At 40.3% G+C, this 25638-nt stretch overlaps 1 protein-coding gene across 3 annotated transcripts in view; it reads right to left on the bottom strand.

Moving 5' to 3' along the window:
• Nucleotides 1–25638, bottom strand: part of NBAS (NBAS subunit of NRZ tethering complex) — a 423746-nt gene that overhangs the window by 353042 nt on the left and 45066 nt on the right. For all 3 annotated transcript variants that reach the window (XM_014589621.2, XM_014589625.2, XM_006140811.3), the window contains 3 exons: nucleotides 11500–11633; nucleotides 8441–8574; nucleotides 5934–6032 (listed from right to left, as the gene is read on the bottom strand). In XM_014589621.2, the coding sequence (XP_014445107.1) occupies nucleotides 5934–6032; nucleotides 8441–8574; nucleotides 11500–11633 (367 nt within the window). The remainder of the gene's footprint in view (nucleotides 1–5933; nucleotides 6033–8440; nucleotides 8575–11499; nucleotides 11634–25638) is intronic.

The raw sequence follows: 25638 nt of genomic DNA, 5'->3' as shown, positions 1-25638 counted from the left end.
GTGTGATCAACGAAATGGTGGGGGAAAAGGAATTGAAGATAACTGTAGACAGCAGAGAGAGTGTAATAAGAGAGTGAAATGGGGCAGAGGGTCAGACATAGGGTAAAAAACATATATATATGAAAGTAGTAATGGAATTTTATGGATGATAACATGCATGATTAAGACACTATGCAGTTTACTCTAGAGGGGAAACCACATTTAGTATGTTGTGATGATGCTCAGGGAATGAATGTAAATTTAAAAAAAAATTCAGAGAAAAAAATACTAAAACTGTTACCAAAATTTAAAGAAAAAACTGTGTATTTGATGACCACAGTAAGCTATATAGCCCCAGCTAGGTATCATTTTATAGTATGTTCATTCTACTCACTGAGGTTTATGCCTAAAGTCAGACATGGGTTCTTGTGTATGTAAATATCAGCTGTGCTTGCTATTGCAAATATTTAGACAAATTAAGTTCATTAGCAAATCAATTAAATGGGGGGGATAGGCATAGAAAGCAAACAGGGATAACAGAGACAATGGGAGGAGGGTTGGACAGGGCAGAGGGTTAGGGATAGGGAATCAAGGATGGCAAAAAAAGAGAAAAAACTCAAAATATACAAGACATAAGAAATGGAAAATTGTTTGTTGATAACACATATGTTGATGTACTTGATTGAGCCAACAGACAATGTATTTTGGATGAAAAATTCATTTTGTATACTGTAATGATGTATAGCATATTAATGTTAAAAAATAAAAACAAAACAAAACAAAAAAAACACAATGACCAGTTTGAAAAGAGAAGCAACACACAAGAATTAGTAAAACAAAAACTATAACCAGAAAAATTAACCAGAATATGTATTTTATATAGACTCATATGCATAATTTATTATAGTTATAAAATATCTCAAAAAGTACTTAAAACTACTTTCTTCATTGAGTAGTTACACATGTACAGAAAAATTAACATAATTTTTTACTTCTCTTTCTTAAACAAAAACAAAAGGGAGAAAAGGAAAGAACAAAAAAATTGAAGGTGATTCTAGGAGACCTGACATCTAGCTAAAAGAAGTTCCAGAAAAAACAATGGGGGAGGACACAACTAAAGAAATAATTCAGGATTTTCCCCAAAGTGAGGATTATAAGTACCCAAGCAGAAGGGCCAGCTCTGTGGGTGTTATTAAACCTACTCCAAATCAACATAGTCAAATTTCAGAACTGGGGAGAAAAGAAAATGTTAGGTTCCAGAAAGAAGTGGTACAAAAAGCAGAAAATGAAAGAAAAATGTGGTTTATACCAGAAAAACTAGAATTCTCAAGAGCAATAAAAAATTAAGCAACACCTTCAAAATTCTAAGGGAAAATTATCTCCAGCCTATAATTACATACAGCCAAATTATAAATTAAGCATGAAGCTAGAATAAAGCCATTTTAAGACATAGTCTGAAAAATGATTTTTCAGTCAAGCTGTCCAAAAATTTACATCTGGCCAAATCTTTCATGCAGCAGTTAAGCTCTGTGTGTAGGGAGCTGGATCCCACACGGCTGACTGCAGTTCAAATCCCAGCCCTGGCAGCTTAAAAAACACACTAGGTCCATGAGCCTGCATGTCCTAAATCCTGATAGGATGGAGAAATGGCAGAGTAACCATACCCCATTGAAAAAGAGTCTCTCCTCTCTCTCTCTCGCTCTCTCTCTCTCTCTCTTTTTCTCTCTCTCTTTTTCACTGGCTAGCACACAAGCCCTATGGCAATTAAAATACATACACACACATACTTCCCATGTACCCTTTCTCAGGAAATTACTGGAGGTTGTAACCCACAAAAACAGTAAAATAAACCAAGAAAGAAAATAATAAAAGATCCAGGAAACAGCCACCAACAAAAGAGAAATATAAAGGCAATCCTCAGGATGGCGGCGAAGTGAAATTCCAAGACAGTAACGACACAGCAGGTGTAAATCTAAACTATAACAGACCAGAAAGTTCTGAGAGACCTGCTCAAGATGAAACCTACAGCTTTCCGTGCAGAGAGCAGGCCCGCAAGCATGGCGAACATCCCTAAAACCCGCCGGACCTTCTGTAAGAAGTATGGCAAGCACCAACCTCATAAAGTGACACAGTACAAAAAGGACAGCAGTCTCTGTGTGCTCAGGGAAAGTGGCGTTGACAGGAAGCAGAGTGGCTACGGCGGACAGACTAAGTCTATTTTCCGGAAAAAGGCAAAAACTACAAAGAAGATTGTGCTGAGGCTTGAATGTGTTGAGCCCAACTGCAGATCGGAGAGAATGCTGGCTATTCAGAGATGCAAGCATTTTGAACTGGAAGGAGATAAGAAGAGAAAGGGTCAAGTGATCCAGTTCTAAGTCTCATCTTTTTTATTATGAAGACAACAGAATCTTGAGGTGAATGTTCGCCTCCTCTGATTACAGTTGGTCTTTTTGTGAGAGAAGAAAGTAATCAATAAAGCTCCCCGTTTGGGGAAATTTGATTCACGGTAAAAAGATGAAACTTACAGAACACATAATCTATGTGATACACAGGCAAGTGATTCACATTAATGGGAGTGAGTTTAAGGGTGAATCTGAAGTACATTATTAATTATGAATAGACTAACGATAATACATACAAGTAAGAAGGTACCCAGCAGGTCTTACCACAGCCTATGAACCCTGAATGATTGAGCACTCACCATTCTTTGACCTCAGCTTACGACTCCACTTCTCCAAGTGCTTTAACCAAACTGACCTCCTTGCTGTTCAAGAAGTGCCAAGCGCACTCCCAACTCTGGGTTTGCTTTGGCCATTCCATCTACACAGAACACTCTTCTCCCAGATCCCTAAATAACTGATATTCTCACATATGGCTGACGTACCTGGAAACTGTTGCAACTCTGTAAACATTTTATACTGTCTAATAAAGCTGAAGATTTACTTACCTGGCAACTTAAATGTCACTTTCTCAATGAGGAGAACCTTACTACCCTATTTATGTGTAATCAGCAACCTACTCTCCCATCTTCCTGGTCTGCATCTCTACTCATTTTTTCCATAGTTCCTAACCACTCCATGCACCCTTTCTGTGCATTGTTTCTAGTCTGTCACCCCCTCTTCAGTTCCATAAAGGATATATATCCCAACCACCTGAGACAGTACATGGCATCCTACAGAAAATCAATAAATGTTTATTGAATAAATTAATGAGTAGATAGCAAATAAGAAAGAAAAATCACTCATGAAATACAGTAAAAAGCTGCTTATTGGGACCAGCAGTTAGTGTAATGGCTATGTCACTGGACTCCCATGTAGTCGACTGCAGTTCGAGTCCCAAACCTAGTGGCTTAAACTCACGCCGGGCGCGTGTGCGTGCCCAAGAGCCCGAGAGGAGAAAGGAGGAGAAGAGATAGCAGCGTGGTTATCCCCCTGGGGAGTGATTTCTCACTTTCTGTCTCTTTTTCTCTCTTTCTGGCGAGCACATGTGCCCTATAGCAAGAAAATAAAAAAAGCTTCTTATCTACATAAACATAATAACATTTTTCCTACAAAATCATGATATAAATAAAAACAGAATGAGTGACAGTTCAGTGTGTATACATGTGGTGAAGGAGGTAATAAAACTAAATGACCATTTTCCATAAAAGGAAGTCAACAGATAATGCGTGAAATTAGAAATCAAGAAGCAGCAATGTAAGCATCTTATGTAGATATAGCAAAACAATCGAAGGAATCAACTAAAATAAGACATCAAAAGCATTTCATAAATGGAAAAACATGAATATCTAATACCATGAAAGGCTGCTCAACTCATTAGTAACAAGGGAAATGCAAAACTACAGTGAGATATTCCTTTACAATTACCAAATCAATAACACGAGAAATGTAAAACTACAGTTGAGATATTCTTGTACAATTACAAATTAGTAACAAGGGAAATGCACAACCACAGCGAGCTACTCTTTCACAATAACCAAATCGGTAACAAGGGAAATGCACAACCACAGCGAGCTACTCTTTCACAATAACCAAATCAGTAACAAGGGAAATGCACAGCTTCATTGAGATATTCTTTTACAATTACCAGATCAGCAAATATTTATGTTTGAAGTCATCAAGAAGACTACTGAGAAGGTGGAAGGAGAACTTTTATACATACATGGCTGACCTGACTGGAAACTTTGCAACTCTGGGAAACATTTGATACTATCTAGTAAAGTTGAAGATTGACTTACCTGGCAATTCAGGAATTACGGTACTATTTCTCTATCCCTCGGCACCTCTTGTACATAGGTGTCAAAAGACTATACAATAACTTTTACTACAGTACTGTTTTTAAAATAACAGCAAAGCCAGAAACAAACCAAATTTTTATCTGTGGGAGAACGGATAAACGTGTTGCAAGTTATTCATAAAATGACATGCCCTCACCGTAGTTAAAGATGAATAAATTAGAGCAACATGCATCAAGAAGCAAGTCACAAAAGCGGGACTTGCATATGTGAGTCCAATCACATAAAGTCAAAACAGCAAAACTAAGTATAAATAAGTGCAAAACTGAAAATAAAGCAAGGGAATTATACACGCAAAATCTACAACAGTGGCTATCTCTAGGAGGATACAGAGGACAGGATCAGAAAAGAGCACAAAGGGGAAGTGTGTGTGTTTCTGTAGTATAAATATATATGTATTTAATAAAAGAGCACAAAGGGGAAGTGTGTGTGTTTCTGTAGTATAGATATATATATATTTAATAAAAGAGCACAGAGGGGAAGTGTGTGTGATTCTGTAGTATAAATAAAAGAGCACAAAGGGGAAGTGTGTGTGTTTCTGTAGTATAGATATATATATATATATATTTAATTAAAAAAAAAAACAAGAACTACGACTGGATAGAATACAAAACATATATGCACTTTTAGTTATAAAGACTTAAGCAGGGCCAGCAGGCACCGTGGTGGTGAAGGCACTGGACTCCCACATAACCTGCAAGTCTAGCCAGGACCTGACAGCTTTTGTCATTTTTCCTCTCTCTCTGTGTCTGTCTCTGGTGAGCACACATGCCCTACAGCAAATGAAAAAGATGATAATAATAAGTTTTTAAAAAAAGTTAAGCACACTAAGGATCAGAGAATTTACCCTCTCTTATATACACAGAGTAAATCCCAAAACTCAGAACTCAATTTGGATTTGTGCTAGGGTTTGAATGTGCCCCAGAGATTCATGGGTTGAAATCTGGGGAGCCACCCTAAGGGCGCTGAGAGGGCAGAGACCTGACTGCTCTGACTGTGGTAGTAAAATGGCCTTTGGGAGGTGACTAGGATTAGATGAAATCATAGCAGGACCCCCAATATTGACTCTGGTAGCTTTATAAGAACACATTAAAAATTAATAAATTAAATGTTAAATAAATACATAAACATTTAAATAAGTAAATGACTAAATGAATGAATGAAACCAGACTAAAACTGTTTGGCAGTCTCAACATTTAATATACGTCCCATTTGGAGAAAAAGAGTAGCTTGGCTAACTTACAAAAATTCATGTAAATTTCATGCTCAACAAAATAAAAGGAGAGAAGTCACTGGAGGTAGGATCTGCCTCACGTTACGGGTAACCCTTGGTACAGGTGGCAAACACTGGAAAAGCGGCGAACGTGAAGCCTGGGATACAGCTGCTGGAAGGAACTGCAACGATCAATCCAGCCTGAACTTGCAAGGACAACGGAGGCCCTTCCAGGTGAGGACACTATGTGTGGAAGCACTTTATGAGAGCTCGCAATAATGGCATGCATTTAGAGATGAGAGAAGTGAGGCCCAGATGATTAAGAGAGGAGAAATTGCTCAACCAATATTCCTAGTGCCCCATCTGGCTCAGAGAAGCTTAGTCAGTCAGGCAGAAAATCACGAATGATCAGAACATGACTACAACAACGAACGGACTGCTACTTACCTGTGACCAGGATGGTAAATCGCCGTGTGGACTCCGTGAGGATAATGACTACTGAAGCTGAAACAGTGGCTCTCCTGGTAGCTCTGATTTGTCCCAACACTAAATGTAAGACGATATAAGAAATAAATACCATTAAACTACAATGACTATCATTAAATGACTGAAAGAAGTCTATAATTAAAAAAAAAAAAAAAAAAACAAGGCACCAGCAGGTATCATAATGGTTATGTAGCTGGACTCCCATATAGTCAACCATGGTTCAAGTCCCGGACCCAGTGGCTTAAAACTCATACTGGGTGCATGTACATATGTGCCCAAAACCCCGAGAGGAGAGTGGAGGAGAAGGGATTGCAGTGTGGCCATCTCCTCTGGGGTGTGATTTCTTACATTCTATCTGTCTAGCACACACAACCTATGGCAAAAATCACTCTTGAAAAAAAAGACAAGATTATGAGCTGGCAGAGGGCATGCTGGTTAAGATGCTGGACTCCCACATGGTCAACTATAGTTCAAGTCCAAGATCTGCCGGCTTGCTTTCTCACTTTCCCTCTCTCTCTGTGGTAAAATCTAAAATAATAATAATAAATAAAGTAATTCTTTAAAAAAACCCAAGACCAAATATTGCTGAGAATGAACCAGAACTCTGATACATTTTAGTAACTGATAAAACCAATTTTGATTTAAAGAAAAAATCTGGTAGTTTCTTATAAACTGTATCTACCCAGAAACCCATCAAAAATACAGACCTCAGAAGAATAAAAGTAGATGACGAGGATGTCTCAAAAAACTTCATGGAATGTGACCAACAGATGGCAAAACGGTTATATTACTAGACTCCCACGTAGTTTGAGTCCTAGACCTGGCAGCTTGAGACTAGCACTGGGCACATGTGCATGTGTGCCCAGAAACCCGAGAGGAGAATGGAAGAGAAGGGGTTGCGGTGTGGTCATCCCCCCAAGCGGTGATTTCTCCCTTTTTATCTCTCTGTCGCTCTCTGACTCTGGAGAGCAGACATGCCCTATCGCTAAAATCTCTCTAAAAAAGAAAAATACCTCACAGAAAATTTATATTATGACAAACTATACACAGATTTCAAAAATTCATCTGCGCCAAAATAAACTTACATTTAGATTCATTTTCCCTTGAGCTCTTTGAACCCCCATGTATGCCCATAAAGACTTGTATAAGAATAGTCACAGAAGCAACAGCCCAAAAGCAGAAACCAAGGGGGTCATCAATAGAAACATATGTAAACAAACTGTGAGCTATTCATACGATAAAATACTAGTCCACAATAAAAAGGAAAAAACTACTGCTATGTATAAAACTATGGATGAAAATTAAAATATTATGCTGAATAAATGAAGACTTAGACAAAAAAGCACACAGACTATATGATTTTATTAGTGTGAATTATTATAGAACAAGCAAAACTAATCTATGATTTGAAAGGTGTTTAAGGGTCCAGTAGTGGCATAGCAGCAACCCAGCTGGACCCACATGGGAAGGTCCCAGGCTCGTGGCCCAGGAACCGTGTGCAGCTGAGTGTGCACAGGTTGCCCACGACATAGGCTGGATGAGACCAGGGATGGATTGTGGCACCAGGATCCTGTTGGTGGTACCTATCACATTCTCACTCTCTCTTTCTCTCTCCCTGAATAATTTTTTTTTAAAAAAAGCTTCAAACAGAATTTGTTCTTGAGGTGGGTACACATTGACCGGGAAGGAGCAGAAGGAAGCCTTCATGCATGATGGTAATATTCTATATATCTTTTTTCTCTTTTTCTTTACTTTGTTATAGAGCACATGTGCTGACTGGAGAGAGACACAGAGAGAGAAAGTGAGAAATCACCCCCAAAAGGGAGTGCTGCACCACAATCCCTTCTCCTCCACTATCCTCTCAGGATTTGGGGCACGCACACATGTGCCTGGTGTGTTTTTCGAGTCACTGGGTCCAGGATTCCAACCACCAGATCCAAGACTCCAACTACAAAGTTGGCTATGTGGGATCTGACCGCCTTAACCACCACACCACCAGCTGGCCCAACGTTCTGTATCTTGACAGGGTTTTACTGCACAAATACATGAGTCATAACTCACTAGACGGTACAATGAAGATTCACACATGTTGTTATATCTAGATTTTACCTCGAAAGAGAAGAAACTAAGCAATTACTGAACAGTAGCGATATGCCTACTTAAATATTTGAATACTAATGTCTGCAACTTACTGTGAGACACATTAAAAAATAAGATTGATTAGTAGCTGGATATAGGAATAGGGAGATGGACAGAAATGTGATACAGCAGGTATAGTAAAATCCTAATCACAGAATCCAAGTGGAAGTATATGGGTTTCTCTAGACAATTCTCTCAACTTTCCTGATACATCTGCAACTTTTCAGAATATGCTGGGAGGAGGAAAAAAAAAAAGAAATACCAGAATCGTACACTAAACCTGAGAAACAGTACGGACTCAAATAGGACTTCCCGCAGTACACTGTTACCTTACGAGGTAACTTCTCAGTTCTCCTCTGTAGCTGATGACCAGGAGTTCTGCAGACCACTGTGCACTTGCTTTATATTCTAAAAATATCAAGCCAGCAATGGCATAGCTCAGATCACCTGCAAAACTAGATGCCTGTAGAAGAGAGGAAAATGAAGTTACTGAAAAGATAGCACTAGACAAAGGTTAGCAGATGCAGATTTGGAGATACTGGCTTTGCCAGGTACACTTTAAATCAGATCGCTCAGGCTGCTCTGTAAACTCAAGAGCCAGTCAAGTCAGAGTGCCTACCGAGGTCTAGACCAGCCTGCCCGAGCACAGGCGAGGCCCACAGCAACCCCTTTGAAAGCCAAGTTCATCTAGCTCAGTAACTGTCAAAAGACTATACATTCATTGTAAAAAAGAAAAAAAGTAATGCCACCATTAAACCTTGAAGAACTCTAAGAGCCTGTGTCCAGATAGAAGGTTCTAAATTTAATTTTCACTGCCCACATTAGCCTACACTAATGAAGTCTCCGATTACTTTCCATTCGCTTAATCAGCAATTTAAAGGAAAGGTCATTTAAAACACTCACTCAATGTCAATCTTTTCCATCAAGTAAATATCAGGCTGTACTGCTAAAGACTTGAAGGTCTATGTACCTTGAAAAGCACACATAATAAAATATATTACCCTTGAAAGAGATCAGAATATGACACACTGAAATATGCCATCTTGGCATAAGGATTATTTTGAGCTGAAGTCAATTCTGAATCAACAGACACAGAAAACATTCTCTGTTCTCCCCTTTCTGCCTAAAAACAAGATACAAATTCCTCTTTTCGAGAAATTCCCTCCCTATGCTAGGGAGAGAAGATGGACTCATGGCAGAGACGAGGAGTCACAACAAAGACGATTTTCCAAAGACAGTCTCTATGAAATAACCCTTACCTTCCACGTGTTTCTCCATTCATGTCCGAGTCACTCTCCCACAATTTACTACCCTTAAACGCCCAAACTCTTTCGTTTGTCTAGTCGCTGCTCCATAATTTATAGACCTTTGTTAAAATGGTATACAAGCCCCTAAATCTAACTTCTTCAAGTTTCCTTTCTTTTCTATGAAATTTCCAATGCATGTAAAAATACTAACATAAAAAGTATGCCTTTTCTCTTGTTCATTTGTCTTTTGTCAATTAAATTTGCAGGTCCTCGAGTGTTAAATTAAGAGAGTGAGAGGTTTTCCACCCAACACCCTGACTGGCTCCTCCTCGTCTTCAATCATGCCATGACAACTGGACACGTGGCTAGTATAGACTGAGATATGCCATAAATCTAAAAATGGACGCCAAACTTCAAAGGCTTAGTATCAATATTACAAAGAATGAAAAATACGTTCATAATATACTGATTCCATGCTGAACTGATATTTTAGACATATTGAATTAAATAAGATATATTCTTAAATACATTCCACATTTCTTACTGCGGCTACTACAATTTAAAACTACTTGATCACTTAAATAGTTCACATATTTCTATTACAATTCACTAGTATTGAAAATAGAAATATAAACTCCTTAATTCCTTAAGACTTTCATAATATAAGCAGAGCATATATTTTCAAGTTTCTGAATGAAAATTGTTCTCTGTATCACTCAAGACTAGGTTTTTATCAGAATGAACTGAAAAGCTTGTATGCAATGTTACTATCCAGGCCCGGCTCCACTTTATTACATCAGAATCTCCGGGGTAGAGCTTGGGTAATCCAGTCATTTGTTCTGTTTCTTTGTCTTCCTTTTCTTTATAAACCTCCCCAGGTGATTCTGATGCAGTCAGTCAGAGCCCCTATTCTACTGTGCCACTACTGTGTGCATTTGAGAAATGAGGATAACTTAAAAACACTAGTTACCAAGAAGAGACACTTATTACCTGAACTGCCATGGCAATGTGAAAAGTCATTTTGTTCTCCCTCGATCTTATTTCTGTAAACTATAAAATGAGGACAATATCTACCCAACCTAATCAAAGGGTTGCTGTGAATATTAAATGAGAATATATACCACAATCATGAATAAAGTATAAAGCACTATACAAATATAAGTTATTGCTGTCATTAATTGTTTTCTCCTCTTCCTTTCAATGTGTATACCCTTTAGGGTAACAAACCCCAACTCCTCTTGAAATCCTTCCTACTGCAACAGCCTGTTCCCTTCTTCCCCTCCCTGGGACTGTGTAACAGCCTTCTGTACCACTCTTCAGCATTTGCTCACTACCAGATGGTCTATATCTGGACAGCGTGTTAGAAAGAGAAAGAACAAGGAAACCAGCAGTTAGCGTAATGGCTATGTCACTGGACACCCACGTAGTCGACCGCGGTTCGTGTCCCGGACCCAGTGGCTTAAAACTCACGCCAGGCGCGTGTGCATGCGTGCCCAGGATCCCGAGAGGAGAAGGGATTGCAGTGTGCCCATCCACTCTAGGGGGTGATTTCTCGCTTTCTGTCTCTATATCTCTCTCTGTCTGTCTGGTGAGCACACGTGCCCTATAGCAAAAACCTCTCCAAAAAATAAATTAAAAAAAAAAAAAGAAAAGAGAGAAAGAACAAAGACTGTAGGCCAGCCATGTCCTGGAGGTTACAACCATGTCACACGGCCAACTGCCCACTTCGAGTCCTGGACCCAGCAGCCTGAGAAACACATCAGGCATATGTGCATGCATACTCAAAATCGCAAATGAAGGACAGAGAGAGGAGAAAGGATTGTGGTATGACCATGCCCCATAGAGTGTGCTCTCTCACTCTCTCTCTCTTTCTCCGTTCATGTGTGCGTGTCTGCGTGTGTGTGTGTGTGTGTGTGTGTCTCCGACACACACACAAGTGCATGTGCCCTCTGGCAAAAGAGAAAAAGGAAAAAAAAAGAATAAAAAAGAATAAATATTGCATGTACACAGATCTCCAAATAGGTTCTGAACAACTTAAGGTCACAGTTTACTTTTCTGATTCGTATTTGAGTTCTGTTCTCACGCACCCATTCAGGCACCTGTACATAGAGGGCTGTCACCACCTTCAGGAGTGCACCTACCGGGGAAATGACGAAGAGTTCACTTCCCATGAGATCGAACACCCTCACAGTCCCTGTGCTCTCAGCATAGGCCAGCAGGGTGCAGTCATAACTCCATGCTACCCGTCTCCACTGGGGTTTTGGATCCTTTGGAACTAGAACAAAAAGAAAAGAGGTTCTTTTAACAATATGTTATGAAGACAGTTATTATTTTAGGTTATTGCAACTTACTGAATTACACTGCCCTGAAAAGGTTTCCATACCGGCATACTTGAGTTCTGTAAACAAACCACAACCTAACTAGCAGTCTGTTTCCTTAACAACAGCAGAAGACCAGCAGGTGGCATGGTGATTAAAGTTTTAGATTCCCACATGGCTGACTGAGGTTTGAGTCCTGGACCCAGCGGCTTAAAACTGACAACAGGTGTATGTGCATGTGTGCCCAAAATCCTGAGAGATGAGGGATTGTGGAGTGGCCATCCGCCCAGGGGGTGATTTCTCATTTTCTCTCTGTCTCTGTGTCTCCACCAAACACGTGCGTCCTATAGCAAAAATCTCTCTTTAAAAAAAAATAAAGCTGAGCCACAGGAGACCTGCTTTACCTGATCACACACAACTCACTATTTAAACTGTTCGAACAGAGAAACACAAAGCTGTAACCATTCCAGCTGTTTCCCTCCCTCACTTCCATTGTCTGACACTTCTCTTTGCCTGTACGTAAGTGTTACTCACCATGAGCAATTTGACGTTCGTCAGAACCTGTTCTGGGGGCTACTTGATTTGCAAATCATTCTTTGCTCAATTAAACCCTACTAAATTAAATTCCTCTCAGTGGTCTTATTTATTTTGCTTTTAACAAACTTAAGTTAATATTTAAATATATTATATAATCTCCTATTAACTCCTACTCCCTCATTCAATAACAAAGGACAGTTCCCAAAAAAACACTTCAAGAAAGAGTGGAAAATAAAAAACATTGCAAACTCTGCCCCGTTTATTTCAAAAGCAAAGCCCCAGTGACGCCAGTGGGCTGATGAGTGCTGAGCGTGCCTTGGCCTGGCAAAGGCTCAGAACGATGTACCTCCAGATACTTCTGGAACCGAGAGCGCGAAAGCTCAGACGGGCTGACAATTCCATCCGAGGAGTGCAGCCCCTCTTAAAGCAAAATACAGAGATTTCAACTGTGATTGCTTACATATATCAAATACAGATGTCAAGAACATATAAAGTAGGACTCTGCTGACACAATGTGTGTAGCAGGTAAATCAAGAGCTGCTCTTAGTCAAGCACACAATTACAACATTGTGATAAGCAACACTTGATAATCCTACTAATCCAACACCTAGATTTTTTTTTTTCCTGTACTGGAGTTTTTTAGTATAATAGTAGAGGAAACAACTATTAGCTGCAAAAAAAAAAAAAAAAAAAAAAGAAAAAAAAAAAAAAAGAAAGAAAGAAAGAAAGAAAGAAAGAAAGAAAGAAAGAAAAGAAAGCAAGAAAGAAAGGAAAAGATTGTAAAACTCTAAACTGTGTGTGGTTTTTTTGGGTTTTTTTCTCAAATAATTATTTATTTATTTATTTAATTCTATTTGTTATTATTATTATTTTAATTTGACCAGAGAGACAGAGATAGAGAAAGGGAAAAGGAGAAAGCAAGCCACCAGGTCCAGGACTCGAACCACAGTTGGCCACGTGGGAATCCATTGTCTTTAACCTTAACCACCCTACCGGCTGGCCCCATAAACTGTGTGAGGTCTGTTGGAGGCTTTCATTACTTTCTTTTGTTTGACATGCTCCTCTTATACGTTCTTTTATGGTGGTAGTTTTTTTTCTTTTCTTTTTTTGGAGAGGTTTTTGCTATAGGGCGCATGCACTCGCCAGACAGACAGAGAGACAGAAAGCGAGAAATCACCCCAACCCCTAGGGGAGATGACCACACCGCAATCCCTTTCTCCTCCATTCTCTTCTCAGGATCTTGGGCACACACGCACATGCGCCCAGCATGAGTTTAAGCCACCAGGTCCAGGAGTTGAACCACGGTCGACTACATGGGAGTCCAGCGACATAGCCCTTGCGCTAACTGCTGGTCCCAACGGTGGTGGTTTTTAAAGAGAGGATCTCACTATCTCAATCCTCCTGATTCAACTTCTCAAGCAGCTGGGAAAACCACAGGTGTGAGCTACTACACTTGGCTCCATTTCCCCTTATTCCCCTTAGGATCCCAGAACTGAAGGGACAGGTAGAAAGACAAGTAATCTGGAACCAGCAGTTGGCATAATGGCTATGTTGCTGGACTTCCATGTAGTCAACTGCAGTCTGAGTCCTGGCCCTGGTGGCTTAAACTCACGCCGGGCGCATGCGCACGCGTCCAAGATTCCGAGAGGAGAATGGAAGAGAAGGGATTGTGGTGTGGCCATCCCCCCCGGGGGGGGTGATTTCTTGCTTTCAGTCTTTCTGTCTCTCTCTTTCTGGTGAGTGTACACGCCCTATAGCAAAAACCTATCCAAAAAAAAAAAAGAAACACAGACAAGTATCCTTCTGTGCTTGACCAGCAAGAATCCCAAATGATAAAGGGATTTATGGTGTCATCATGGCATCATGGGGCAGAAGTAGAACAAGCCCCGGAACTTCCACGTCGCGCCTTCCCCAATACAATGTCCCTCAGTGGGAGCTTTAGGAAGCCTCAAAAATGTTTCAGAAACTTACAGCTTCTCTCTGTTCCCTGCTACTACCCCAGGCCAGGTTTCCCCATGCCTTGCTTACACTCTCGGAAGAACCTCCTGCCTGATACCTTTAGTCTCTTCCCTTTCCCTTCCTCCATACTCTTTGAAGGTAACATTCTAGAAACATGAACAGCTCATGTCTTTCTGCTGTTTTTTCTGCTGCTTTTCCCATTTCCAAAGACTCTAGTCCCAACTCCTCCCTATGCATGGAAGGCCCTTCACAAAAGGCCACCACAGCTTCCCACTTCCGGCACTTCCTCTATCACAGCCTAATAAATAACAGGCCCAAACTCCAACCACCTGGCAAACAAGCTCATCCAAGCTTCCCCCCACCCCGCTGCCTCTATGGAGACCATTCCTCTCCAGCCTCGCTCATCCTTCCAGGCCCACTTCGTTACCTCCTTGTTCCTGACACTCTTCGAAACTGGCTGCTTCCTCCCACAAGCCCGCAACTGCGCTGTCCATCACGTCTCCTAGCATTCGCCACACAGTCCTAGGCTGTTCCATAACTATGTGCCCCTCAAGTCTCTGAGCTCCTTGAAACCAGAGATAATGTCTTATTGAACACTGCCAACCCAAGGCTGGAACACCAAGTGAGTGACTGGTGTTTCCCTAATGAGTGAAGAGTGAGTGCTCAGAAAAATCTGTATTAACAGAGCAAGGTAATGGTTAGGTTTTATCATCCCTGAAGGACTAACAAAATTAAATATAAATTACATAATTGAGTTCATCTAACTAAAAGTAATACTATGTAGAATCCAGATTTCCCTTTGTTTCTGTAGTATGTAGTCTGTATCACTGTGACTATTTATCAAAGGGTAAAAAGTATACAAAAAATTTTTTAAATCTACGGGAAGGCTGACTCAGTCACATAGTTTGTAAAGCACTGTGCACTGGGAATCAGATCCCACACAGCCGACCTTGGCTCAGATCCTGGCCTGACAGCTTGAAAAATACTCCAGGAATGTGAGCACACATGCCCCAAAACCCTGACCGGATGGAAGAAAAGGGATTATAGCAGGACTATGTCCCATGGAGCGGGGGAGGATGCTTCTTTCGCTCTCTGCCTTTGCATTAAAAAAAAATTTAACAGAGGTCCTTAAACATAAAAAGTCTAATGGGTTTTATGAAAACCTCACAACTCTTTGCACACACTAAGAAAAAAATAATATATATATATTATTTTTTTTTGAGGTTTTTGCTATAGGGTACGTGTGCTCGCCAGATAGACAGAGAGACAGAAAGCGAGAAATCACCCTTCTCCTACATTCTCCTTTCAGGATCCTGGGCATGCACGCACATGCACCCGGCATGAGTTTAAGCCACAGGGTCTGGGACATGAGCCACGGTCGACTACATGGGAGTCTAGCGACATAGCCTACGCCAACTGCTGGTGCCAGGAAAAATAATTTTTTTAGGGGAAATAAATAAATAAATATATCAGCTCCCTGTCTTTAGTCCACTAAAGTTCAACCCCAGAAGGACGCGGAGTCACCAATGATAAACAATATAAGAACAGAACATCCACCTATGCCCAGATGATATATCAAAACCAGCAAGAAGACAATTTTGCCCTAAAAAATATTCATGTGCTAAGGAAACACCACAAACATTTTCCATTATTATTGTTTTACCTGTGATAACAGATTTTTCCTCTTTTTTCATTTTGACAGGATAAACGAACAGCTTTTGGGACTACGTTCCATATCTGTCTGAAATAAGTTCCATCTGAAGGGGATTTGTTTTCACTATAACTTCCAGCTACAACCAGTTAACTCCAGAACACTCAGCATGTGTTTGGACCCAGATAAAGACATGTTTTCATTACAAGATTTCTCATAACAATGTGAAAATAAAGATTTTATCACTGAATTTTTCCACTGTGTGATTTGGGAAGAAATGAACAATACAGTTTTTTGGATTTTTTTTAAAGAGGGTATTTTGCTATAGGGCACATGTACTTGCCAGGGGAGAGAGAGACAGAGGCAGAGACAGAAAGTGAGAAATCACCCCCCCAAGGGGGGATGGCCAAGCCACAATTCCTTCTTCTCCATTCTCGGGATTCTGGGCACACATGCACATGCGCCCCGCTTCAGTTTCAAGCCTCCAGGTCTGGGACTTGAACCACAGTCAGCCATGCGGGAGTCCAGCGATGTAACCATTATGCCATCTGCTGGTCCCACCATACAGATTTTTACAAAGCAAGTGTCAACAGGGCTGTCTGAGAGCATCAAAAAGTATTGATGGTAAAAAGTACCCAACAACTTGGCAACTGACACTTCACAGTCAAACTGTTCGAAACCACTCACCCTTCCATCACCTGCAGCCCTTAAACTGCCCAGTGTCCAAGTTCTTTCTCACCACAGAGTGAAGGTGTTTTGTTGACCTGGAACACTTTTTTCCTTAAACCTTTGCTGATGTCTTTCCCTTTTTTTTTTAATTATTTAATTTTTGTTTATCATTACTTTTTTTTTTTTTTTAATTTGCTACTGGGCACATGTGCTGACGAGAAAGAGAAGGTGAGAAAGCAAGCTGCCAGGTCTGGGACTCTAGTCATTGCCGGCCATGTGAGAGTCCAGCACCTCAACCACCACACCACCTGCAAGCTCCTCCTTTCCTCTTTTAAGTCTTACTTCAAATACCATTTTTATATGAAACTTTGTCTGGCAGCCTTAAGTAGCCTCCAAGATCCACTTATTCAACTACAAAATGGAAATGGACAAGGACTGAAAAACAAAGAACACTGGGGACCAGCAGTTAGCATAATGGCTGTGTCGCTGGACTCCCACGTAGCTGGCCAAGGTTCAAATCCTGGACCCAGTGGCTTAAACTCACGCCGGGCGTGTGTGCGTGCGTGCCCAAGATCCCAAGAGGAGAATGGAGGAGAAAGGATTGCGGTGTGGCCATCCCCTCTGGGGGGTGATTTCTCGCTTTCTGTCTTTCTGTCTTTCTGGTGAATACACACGCCCTATAGCAAAAAAATTCTTAAAAAAAAAAAAAAAAGGAACACTGGATTTTTATTCTCTGTTGTCGTAACAAGGCATGATAGGACCTTGAGGAGATAACTAGGCCTCAGGTTCTTCATTTGCAAAAGGAAGGGCTCAGTGAGCGATCTCTACCATCTCCTTTGACTCCCAAGTTAAGAACCAGTAAGAGCGAACTAGTAGGGATACGAAGACGTCCAGAGAAGAGAAATATCTAAATGCATAAAATAATAGTGCTGCTAGGAAAAAATAAGAAAAATTTTCTAATAAGGAAGGTCTAATCATGATGAGAAACCCTAAATTTGTAAAGAAAAAAGGAACAAAAGTAGTTACTCCCCCTCAAAAAAGAAAGAAAATTCTCCATGGAAAACTATACCACAACAAATTTAAGACAAATCGATTGTGTTCCAAAATTTGCCATATACGTGATAAATAGTTAACATTCATGTTGGGGTCAGCAGATGGCATAGCGGTCACACTGCTGAATTCCCACATGGCTAACCATGGTTCGAGTCCCGGACTCCAGTAGCTTCAAAATCACGACGGGCTTCAAAATCATGTGTGAGTGTGTGCCCAAGATCCCGAGAGGAGAACAGAGGAGCTGAAGTGCGGCCATCCCTCCGGCGAGTAATTTTTCTGTCTCTCTCTCTCCCCTTCTGGCCAGTGCATAATCCCTAAGGCCAAAAACTATTAAACAAAAATTTAAAAAAAAAAATTCATGCTATCTGAAGACACTATAAACCAATAAGAAAAAGTCAAGCAATCTAAAAGGAATTTGGGCAAAAATGTTATGATCTAATACTTCATGAAAAAATAATAAAAACAGCCATTTTATGTATTTTCTACCTAGTAACTAAAAATATATAAATTGAATATATTTTTCTCCTCTGCATGTGAATATGATGAATATTTTAAAAACAGGCAATATGTGGAGAAAAGAAATTACCTCGATCATACTTTTAACATGTTTGGGATTATGTAGTAGACATCACATTTTAAACACTATACCCACAGAAAAGCAGTATCTTTTCCAGCACTGTTGGTGGAGGAAGGGGTCACAGAGACAGGGGAAGGGTAAGGAAGCAAGCCATAGTAACAACCAAAATTCCTATCAAGAGTGAAACAGATCAATGAAATGTGGTCCACATTCTTACACCGGAATACTCTTCCTACCTTAGGAAGACTAAAATTCGTGATGGACACTGTCTGGGTAAACTGTTACCAACACAGTAAGTGAGGAGCAAGCCCCAACAGAAAAACAACTACATAGTATTAGCTTGTTTCATTGAAAAAAGAAAAGTCGAGCAGCCCTGCAGTCTCTGATTAAAGGAGTCAGGTCCTACACAGCCAACCACAGTTAGAACCCCGGCCCCTTGACCAACACATTGGGTACATGTTCGTATGTGCCCAAAAACAAACAGGATGGATAAATGGAGGCAAGGGAATCACAGCATGAGCATCCCCCACTGGAGGGTCCTTTCTTTCGCTCTCTGTCTCTCTATTTCTCTCCGACAAGTGTACACTCCCTCTGGCAATTAAAAAAGAAGAAAGATAAAAGAAAGAAAAGGTCAATCTATGTATATATAGGTTCAAATACACATATAAGGTTTTACATCAAATTAGGAATTTAAGTTCCTATAATGAATACAAATTTGGAGAAAAAATAAACAATTGTATTTTTACTTCCTCTACATCTATACTGTTTAAATTTGTTACAAGTACACATTGCTTTTCTTATTTAAAAAAGAGTCATTTCAAGCTGGTTCTACCACCATTAAAAAACAATAGTACCGGGACCAGCAGGCAGCATGGTAGTTAAGATGCAGGACACTCCACGTGACCGACCACGGTTCAAGTCCTGGACCTGGTAGCTTGCTTTCTCACTTTCCCTCTTTCTTTCTCGGTGTCTAACTCTGGTCAAATTAAAAAAACAATGAATGAATAAATAAATATTTTTTAAAAATAAAATAATAATAGTACCTACATACCTGTACACACATGCACACACATACACACACACACACACACACATAAATTTGAAATGTAAAATGTTAATAGACATGCATATTATGAAAAAACTATGCATGGCATGTAGTCTTACTGAATTTGGAGGTACTAAGCTAACTAGAAATTTGCAAGGCAACATTCGAGAGAGAAGTGAATGACGAAGAAAAGGAGCTTCAAAAGTCTGCATAAAGGCACCCAAGGTCTCTGGGCAAACACGAAGCTATGAACACAGAGAGGCTCTACAAGCTAAAGGCAGGGTGGAGAGCAGGGGGAAAACAACCACCTGAACGTGGAGAGGACTTGGAGACGCCTGTGTCCCACCAAGTCACAGCAGAATAACTTCACTGACTACTGAGCATTCACAGGAGATCCTAGAAAGGTGTCACCTACAAAGCGGGACTAATTGAACCCTAAAGTAAAAGTATCCTGAATCACATTGCATCATGCTTAAAACTAAACCTTTGGAAACTGATTCACGACAACATTAACATTCCCCCAAACAATTCAATGCTCTATTAAAGAGGGCAATAAATACCAGACTCTCAGTAACATAGCCATCTACAATGTTGCATACACAATCTAAAAGTGCCCGACACATGAAGCAGGAAAACATGACCCATCATAATGGTGAAAATCTGTCAATGGAAACCTATCAGAAATGATACAAATTGGGAGATAAGCAGACAAGGACTTGTCTCCAAATAGCTAATAAAAAACATCTAACAGCCCAGCCTCAGTGGCACAGTCAATAGCATAACAAACTGCGAGCTGAAGGCCACATGCCAACCGCCATTTGAACTCCCAGCCTGGTCAGCCTGAAAACACTCATGCCCAGAATCCTGGTGGTGGAGGATTGGCGGACTGAAGGACAGGTTTACGGTTCACAGCATGGCCAAGCCTGGGGAAGTGCTCCCTTCTCTCGCTTCTCTGTCTTCCCCATCCAATACGCACATGAATGAAATTTGTGTGTGTGTGTGTGTGTGTGTGTGTGTGTGTGTGTGTCTGTGACAGGTCTGGGCTGTGGACCAGCAGTTACACAATGCACTGCAAAGCTGACCCACATGGGAAGGTTCCAAGTTCACACCTGGAAACCTCCCTGAACACACCTGCGAGAGGTCTGGGCTGTGGACCAGCATTATACAATGCACTGCAAAGCTGACCCACATGGGAAGGTTCCAAGTTCACACCTGGAAACCTCCCTGAACACACTGGGCATGTGCAGGCCTATGAACCACAGCTAGCTGAAACTGGCAACCATCATACTGTGAGGACCCTGTTGGGAGTGCTTAGGGTGCTGTCTCTTGCTCATAGAAGAAAAAAATAAAACTTATAAATGAATGAATGAATGATCTGAGAGCCCAGTCAAGGTGGTAGGGCACTACTCTGAAATGCTGAAGCCCCTGTGGAACACACAGTGGATCCTCAGTAGACTCCTACCCTAAGGCTGGGTGCAGGCGCACACACCTGTAGTCCCAGTACTTGGGAGGCCAAGGCAGGAGAATCATAACATAGCAAAATCCTATCTTAAAGATGGGAAAGGAAAAACAAACATGCAAACAATAAAACCCTAGAGCTCCTAAATACCAAAGACTGGTAGGACTAAAAGAGAAAATAAATACACAAGTACAGATAAAATTTTCTCTCAGTAACTGATAGAACACTAGAGAGAAAATGAGTGAGCATGAATGCTTGAACAGCTCTATCACCCAACTCAAATGTGTATGGAACAGTTATGAAGGTAGACCTACACAGGGTCATAAATCAAGTTTCCATAAGTGAAAAAACTTAAAAATAAATAGAAGGCTAAAATCATGTATATGTGGTCAGCAGGTGTGAACTGCACATGGTCAACTCCACAGTTCAAGACCAGGACCTGACAACTTGAAAAACATGCCAGGCATGTGTTTGTGTACGTGTGCCAAAAATCCTAAGAGAAGAATGGAAGAGAAGGAATTGTGATGAGGCCATCCCCCGAAAAGGGGATTTCTCACTTACTTTCTCTCTCTCTCTTTTTGGCTAGTACACATGCTCTATGAAAAAAAAAAAAAAAAATCTTGTATATGTTCTCTGACCACAAAAGAATTAAATTAGAAATCAATAACAAAAAAAAAAAAAATCACAGTGCTTAAGTGCTTAGAAAATAAAGCAGGTTTAAAGTCAATGGCCTAAACTTCCATCTATCAGAAAAATGAGAGCAAATTAAACCCTATGCCCAGATGATAGGAAATAATAAAGATAATGGCAAAAATCAAGGCAAAGAGATGAACGATAGAAAAAGAAAATATAACCATAAATTTTATTGGAGAATATTCATAAATTAGTAAAATTTTGGCCTGACTGATCCAAGAGAGAAAATGCAAATTATAAATATCAAGACAATATGAGACATCAGTACAGACTGTATAATTCAGAGAGAAATTCCATAAAAAAAACTAAACTGAAACAAAAGAAAACTGAAAATTTGAAAAGCTTTATGTGTATTTTGTTAATTTTGAGTTTGTTTTAGGGCATATGCACTTGCTATGGAGAGAAAGAGAAGGAAAGTGAGAAGCCAACCCCCCCCCCAGGGGAGATGGCCATGCCATAGTCCCTTCTCCTCTTGAGATTTTGGACATGCACACACATATACCCAGTGTGACTTTCTTTTTTTTCTTTCAAAGTTTTTGCCAAAAGGCATGTACACGCACTGGAGAGGGACAGAGAGAAACGGTAAGAGGGAAAGTGAGAAATCACTCCTCAGGTGGGATGGCTACACTGCAAACCCCTCTCCTCCAGTCTCCTCTCAGGATTTTGGGTTCACCCACACCCACACACGTACCTGGTGCAATTTGCAAGCCATCATGTCTGGGTATTGAACCACAGTCAAGTCCAGATCCTTAACCACTACACCACCTGCTGGACCTGCTCAGCATGACTTTCAAGCCACCAGGTCAGGACCTGAACCAGGCAGTAGGCCATGTGCGATCCAACAGCTTTAACCTTCATGTCACCTGCTGGCCTTTTATATATCTATTTTTTAAATGCAATGAGAAATTTAAAACTTAGTTACAAAGAAAACTCCAAGTTTTGTTGGTGAATTCTATCTAGCATCTAACAAAGACATAATTCCAATTCTACACAAAATATTTCAAAACGCAAGCATTTAAACCTATTCTAATGTTTTGTTTTGTTTTGTTTTTTAAAAAGGAGGAAACACTTGCCAACATATCTTAAGGGCAGTACCACTCCAATACCAAAGCAGAAAGACATACAAGAAAGCAATCTACATATCACCATCCCTCATGAAGGCAGATACAATGATCTGCCCCTATATTACACTGTGTCCGCATAAAGGCATGATGATGGTTTAGCCTTGCTTTTGGAATCAAGAACAATATTAGTTGCCTGCTGCTCAGAAATCAAGCTTATCAGCACTATCTGGATTATGTGGATAATTGGAAAACCTATATCGTAGCACTTGTAATGTTATATCCAGTAAAAGAAAATAAAAGAAAGAAAGATACTTTTAGAAAGTCTTTTTTAAACTTCAACCTATAAAAAACTTAACAACCTATATTAAAGTAACGAAAGCAGGTTATAAAACATTTGTACTTTTAAAAAAATGTCAGGAGGCTAGCAGGTGGCACAGTGGTTAAGACACTGGACTCCCACATGGCCAACCATGTCTCGAGTCCTGGACCTGGCAGTGCCAGGTGCATGGGCATGAGTGGCCAAAATCCAAAAAGAATGGGGGAGAAAGGATTGTGGCATGACCGTCCTCCCTGGGGAGTGATTTCTCACTTTCCCTCTCTGTCTCTCTCCAGCAAGCATACACATATGCATATATACACACATACACACACACACACACACACACACACACACACACAGAAAGAAAAATGTCTAAAAGAACAGACAATAAAATGTTAATTGTGCTTATTTCTTGAAGGTGTGTTTGTTTTTATTTTCTACTTTTTCATCATTCTTTGTTTCTAGTCTCTACTATGATCTTTATAATACAAAAACCATTTTCTCTAAAAATATAAAAAAGGGAGGACAGTTAATATAATTCTGAATCACAGTTCTAGAGAAAAATTTTTCATTTAAAATCGTGTTTCAAATAATCTAAGCTTCCCAATCTTTTTCATGTTAAGATACACAGAGAAAAATCACATTTGCATGGCATCTAATGGTAAACTGATGAGGCTGCTGGAAGCCGGTGGCAACAACTCCATGTTCAGACTGTCAAAGTGTGTGTCTAGCCCCTGAAGAACTAAGGGGATCTCAGCTCATCCACGTTAGGCAAGCTGTTGCTTACCATTGGGAAACTCTGGCTTACGGTATATCAAAATCAGAAATATGAAAAAGAAAATCTCTTAATAGAACTATTTTTTAAAAATCCAATTCCATGTGCTATTTTTAATCACTAACTGAAGACAGAGAAGACTGAATCACCATTTGTGGCCTGGCAAACAGAGCCAAAACAAGTTGCAATCCACATTTGAAACATTCACAAATGGCATATCTTTTATGAAACAATAATTGAAAAATATCAAAGTGGAACCAAATAGCTCCTATTTCAGTTTGCAGCCTCTGCAATATGTAGTTTGGAAAACGCATTAACGACAATCTGGATTCTTATCTCCAGGAACACACATGAAATATCATTTGGCATATGGGAGTTATTCCCATAAAGATGAGTCAGATAATAAGCAAATGATCATTACCTCACATTACATGAAATGGAAAGGAGCCATTAATGCAGCATTAAAGTCGTAAATTCACTCTTTCAGAAGCCAACAAAATAAAACATTCGTTCTCAGGGCATTATCAGCTCATCCTTGCTGCCGCATTAACTGTACACACTGAAACTCTGACACGTATTGTACTTTATATGACATACAGAAGAGTTAAACCGCCCATTTTAATGTTAACTTCAGCTTTCTCAGGTCACTTACTGGCCAAGAGCAGGTGTCTAAGTCAAAGCTCAAAAGGACCCTGCATGACCAAATCACTCCATCCCTTTCAGCATGCCCTCTCAGACTCCTCACCTGACAAACTGCTTTAGAAAAAAGGCATTTGAGGAGCTGGCAGGTGGCGTGGTGGTTAAGGGAGCTGGACTCCCGCATGGCCAACCATGGTTCAAGTCCCAGACCTGGTGGCTTGCTTTCTCACTTTCCCTCTCTCTTTCTCTCTCATAAAATTAAAAAATAAATAAATGAAATAAATAAAGTAATTTTTTAAAATGCAATGGAATATCCCCAAATGATCCTGAGCACTTCTTTTTTCTTTATTCATGACAGAGCACATGCATGCACGTGTGTGCTTGCCCTTGTGCACATGCCCACCATGCTTCGGGCTGACTGGGCAGAGGGTCTGGACCATGGTCGCCATGTGGGCCGAGTCTCCTGAGCAGCACGTTACCACCGCACCACAAAGCCAGCCCTCTTCTGGATCCTTACACACTGCTTAAGCCAGGCCTGGTCCACTCTAACAAGGGCTGCCAAGGGAACTGCACAAGATAAATGTGGAAAACGCTAGAGCATTTATACATTCACGCATAAAACACAACCCACCCTTCTATCCTTCTTGAAAAGATACTGACGCTGGGGCCAGCACGTGGTGCAGAGATGGTGGCGCCGGACTCCCACACGGCTGACCGAGGTTCGAGTCCTTCTCACTCTCTCTCTCTGGTGAGCGTGCATGCCCTATAGCAAATTAAATAATAATAATAAATCAAATTAAATAAATAATTATTTTTAAAAAGATATTGTGTAATGAGACTTATCTACTCTTACTGTTTTATGTATGGTATGTATACACATAGGTATATTAGGAATAAAAAGTATAAATATAACAATTACTTATAATTTATATATAGATTTATATGTATAATATACACCTTATACATAACTAACCTATATGCATTCTCATGAATTTCTAAAAGTAACTAATAGGAAACAGGCAAATATATTTGCTCACAAAATCACCATAAAAATCAACCGACTAGCTCCCAAGTGCCATCTTCCACTGAATAGGGTCAAAAACAGTGTCGGGTCAGCAGGTGGTGTGGTGGTTAAGGCACTAGACTCCCATAGGGCCAATTGCTGTTCAAGTCCCTGAGCAGGTAGCTTGAAAATCACACCAGTGTATATGAGTGCATACACAAACTCTCGAGAGGACAACAGAAGAGAAGGGACTGCGGCATGACCGTAATCCCTCAGGGTGATTTCTCATTTTCCCTCTCACTGTCTCTCTTTAGCGAGCACTTGTGTGCTATGGCAGAAACATTTTTAAAAATTTTTTAAAAAATATGTCTACAGTGTACAAGCCACTAGGAACTGTTTTTTAAAAGTTGAATAAGACAGGGACCAGCAGTTATCATAATGGCTGTGTCGCTGGACTCCCATGTAGTCGACCGCAGTTCGAGTCCCAGACCCAGTGGCTTAAAACTCTCGTCGAAAACG

Source organism: Tupaia chinensis, unplaced genomic scaffold, assembly GCF_000334495.1.
Source record: "Tupaia chinensis unplaced genomic scaffold, TupChi_1.0 Scaffold000045_1, whole genome shotgun sequence".
In the NCBI taxonomy this organism is placed as follows: domain Eukaryota; kingdom Metazoa; phylum Chordata; class Mammalia; order Scandentia; family Tupaiidae; genus Tupaia; species Tupaia belangeri.
The sequence above is the reverse complement of the archived record's forward strand: the minus strand, read 5'-3'. Positions and strand labels throughout refer to the sequence as shown.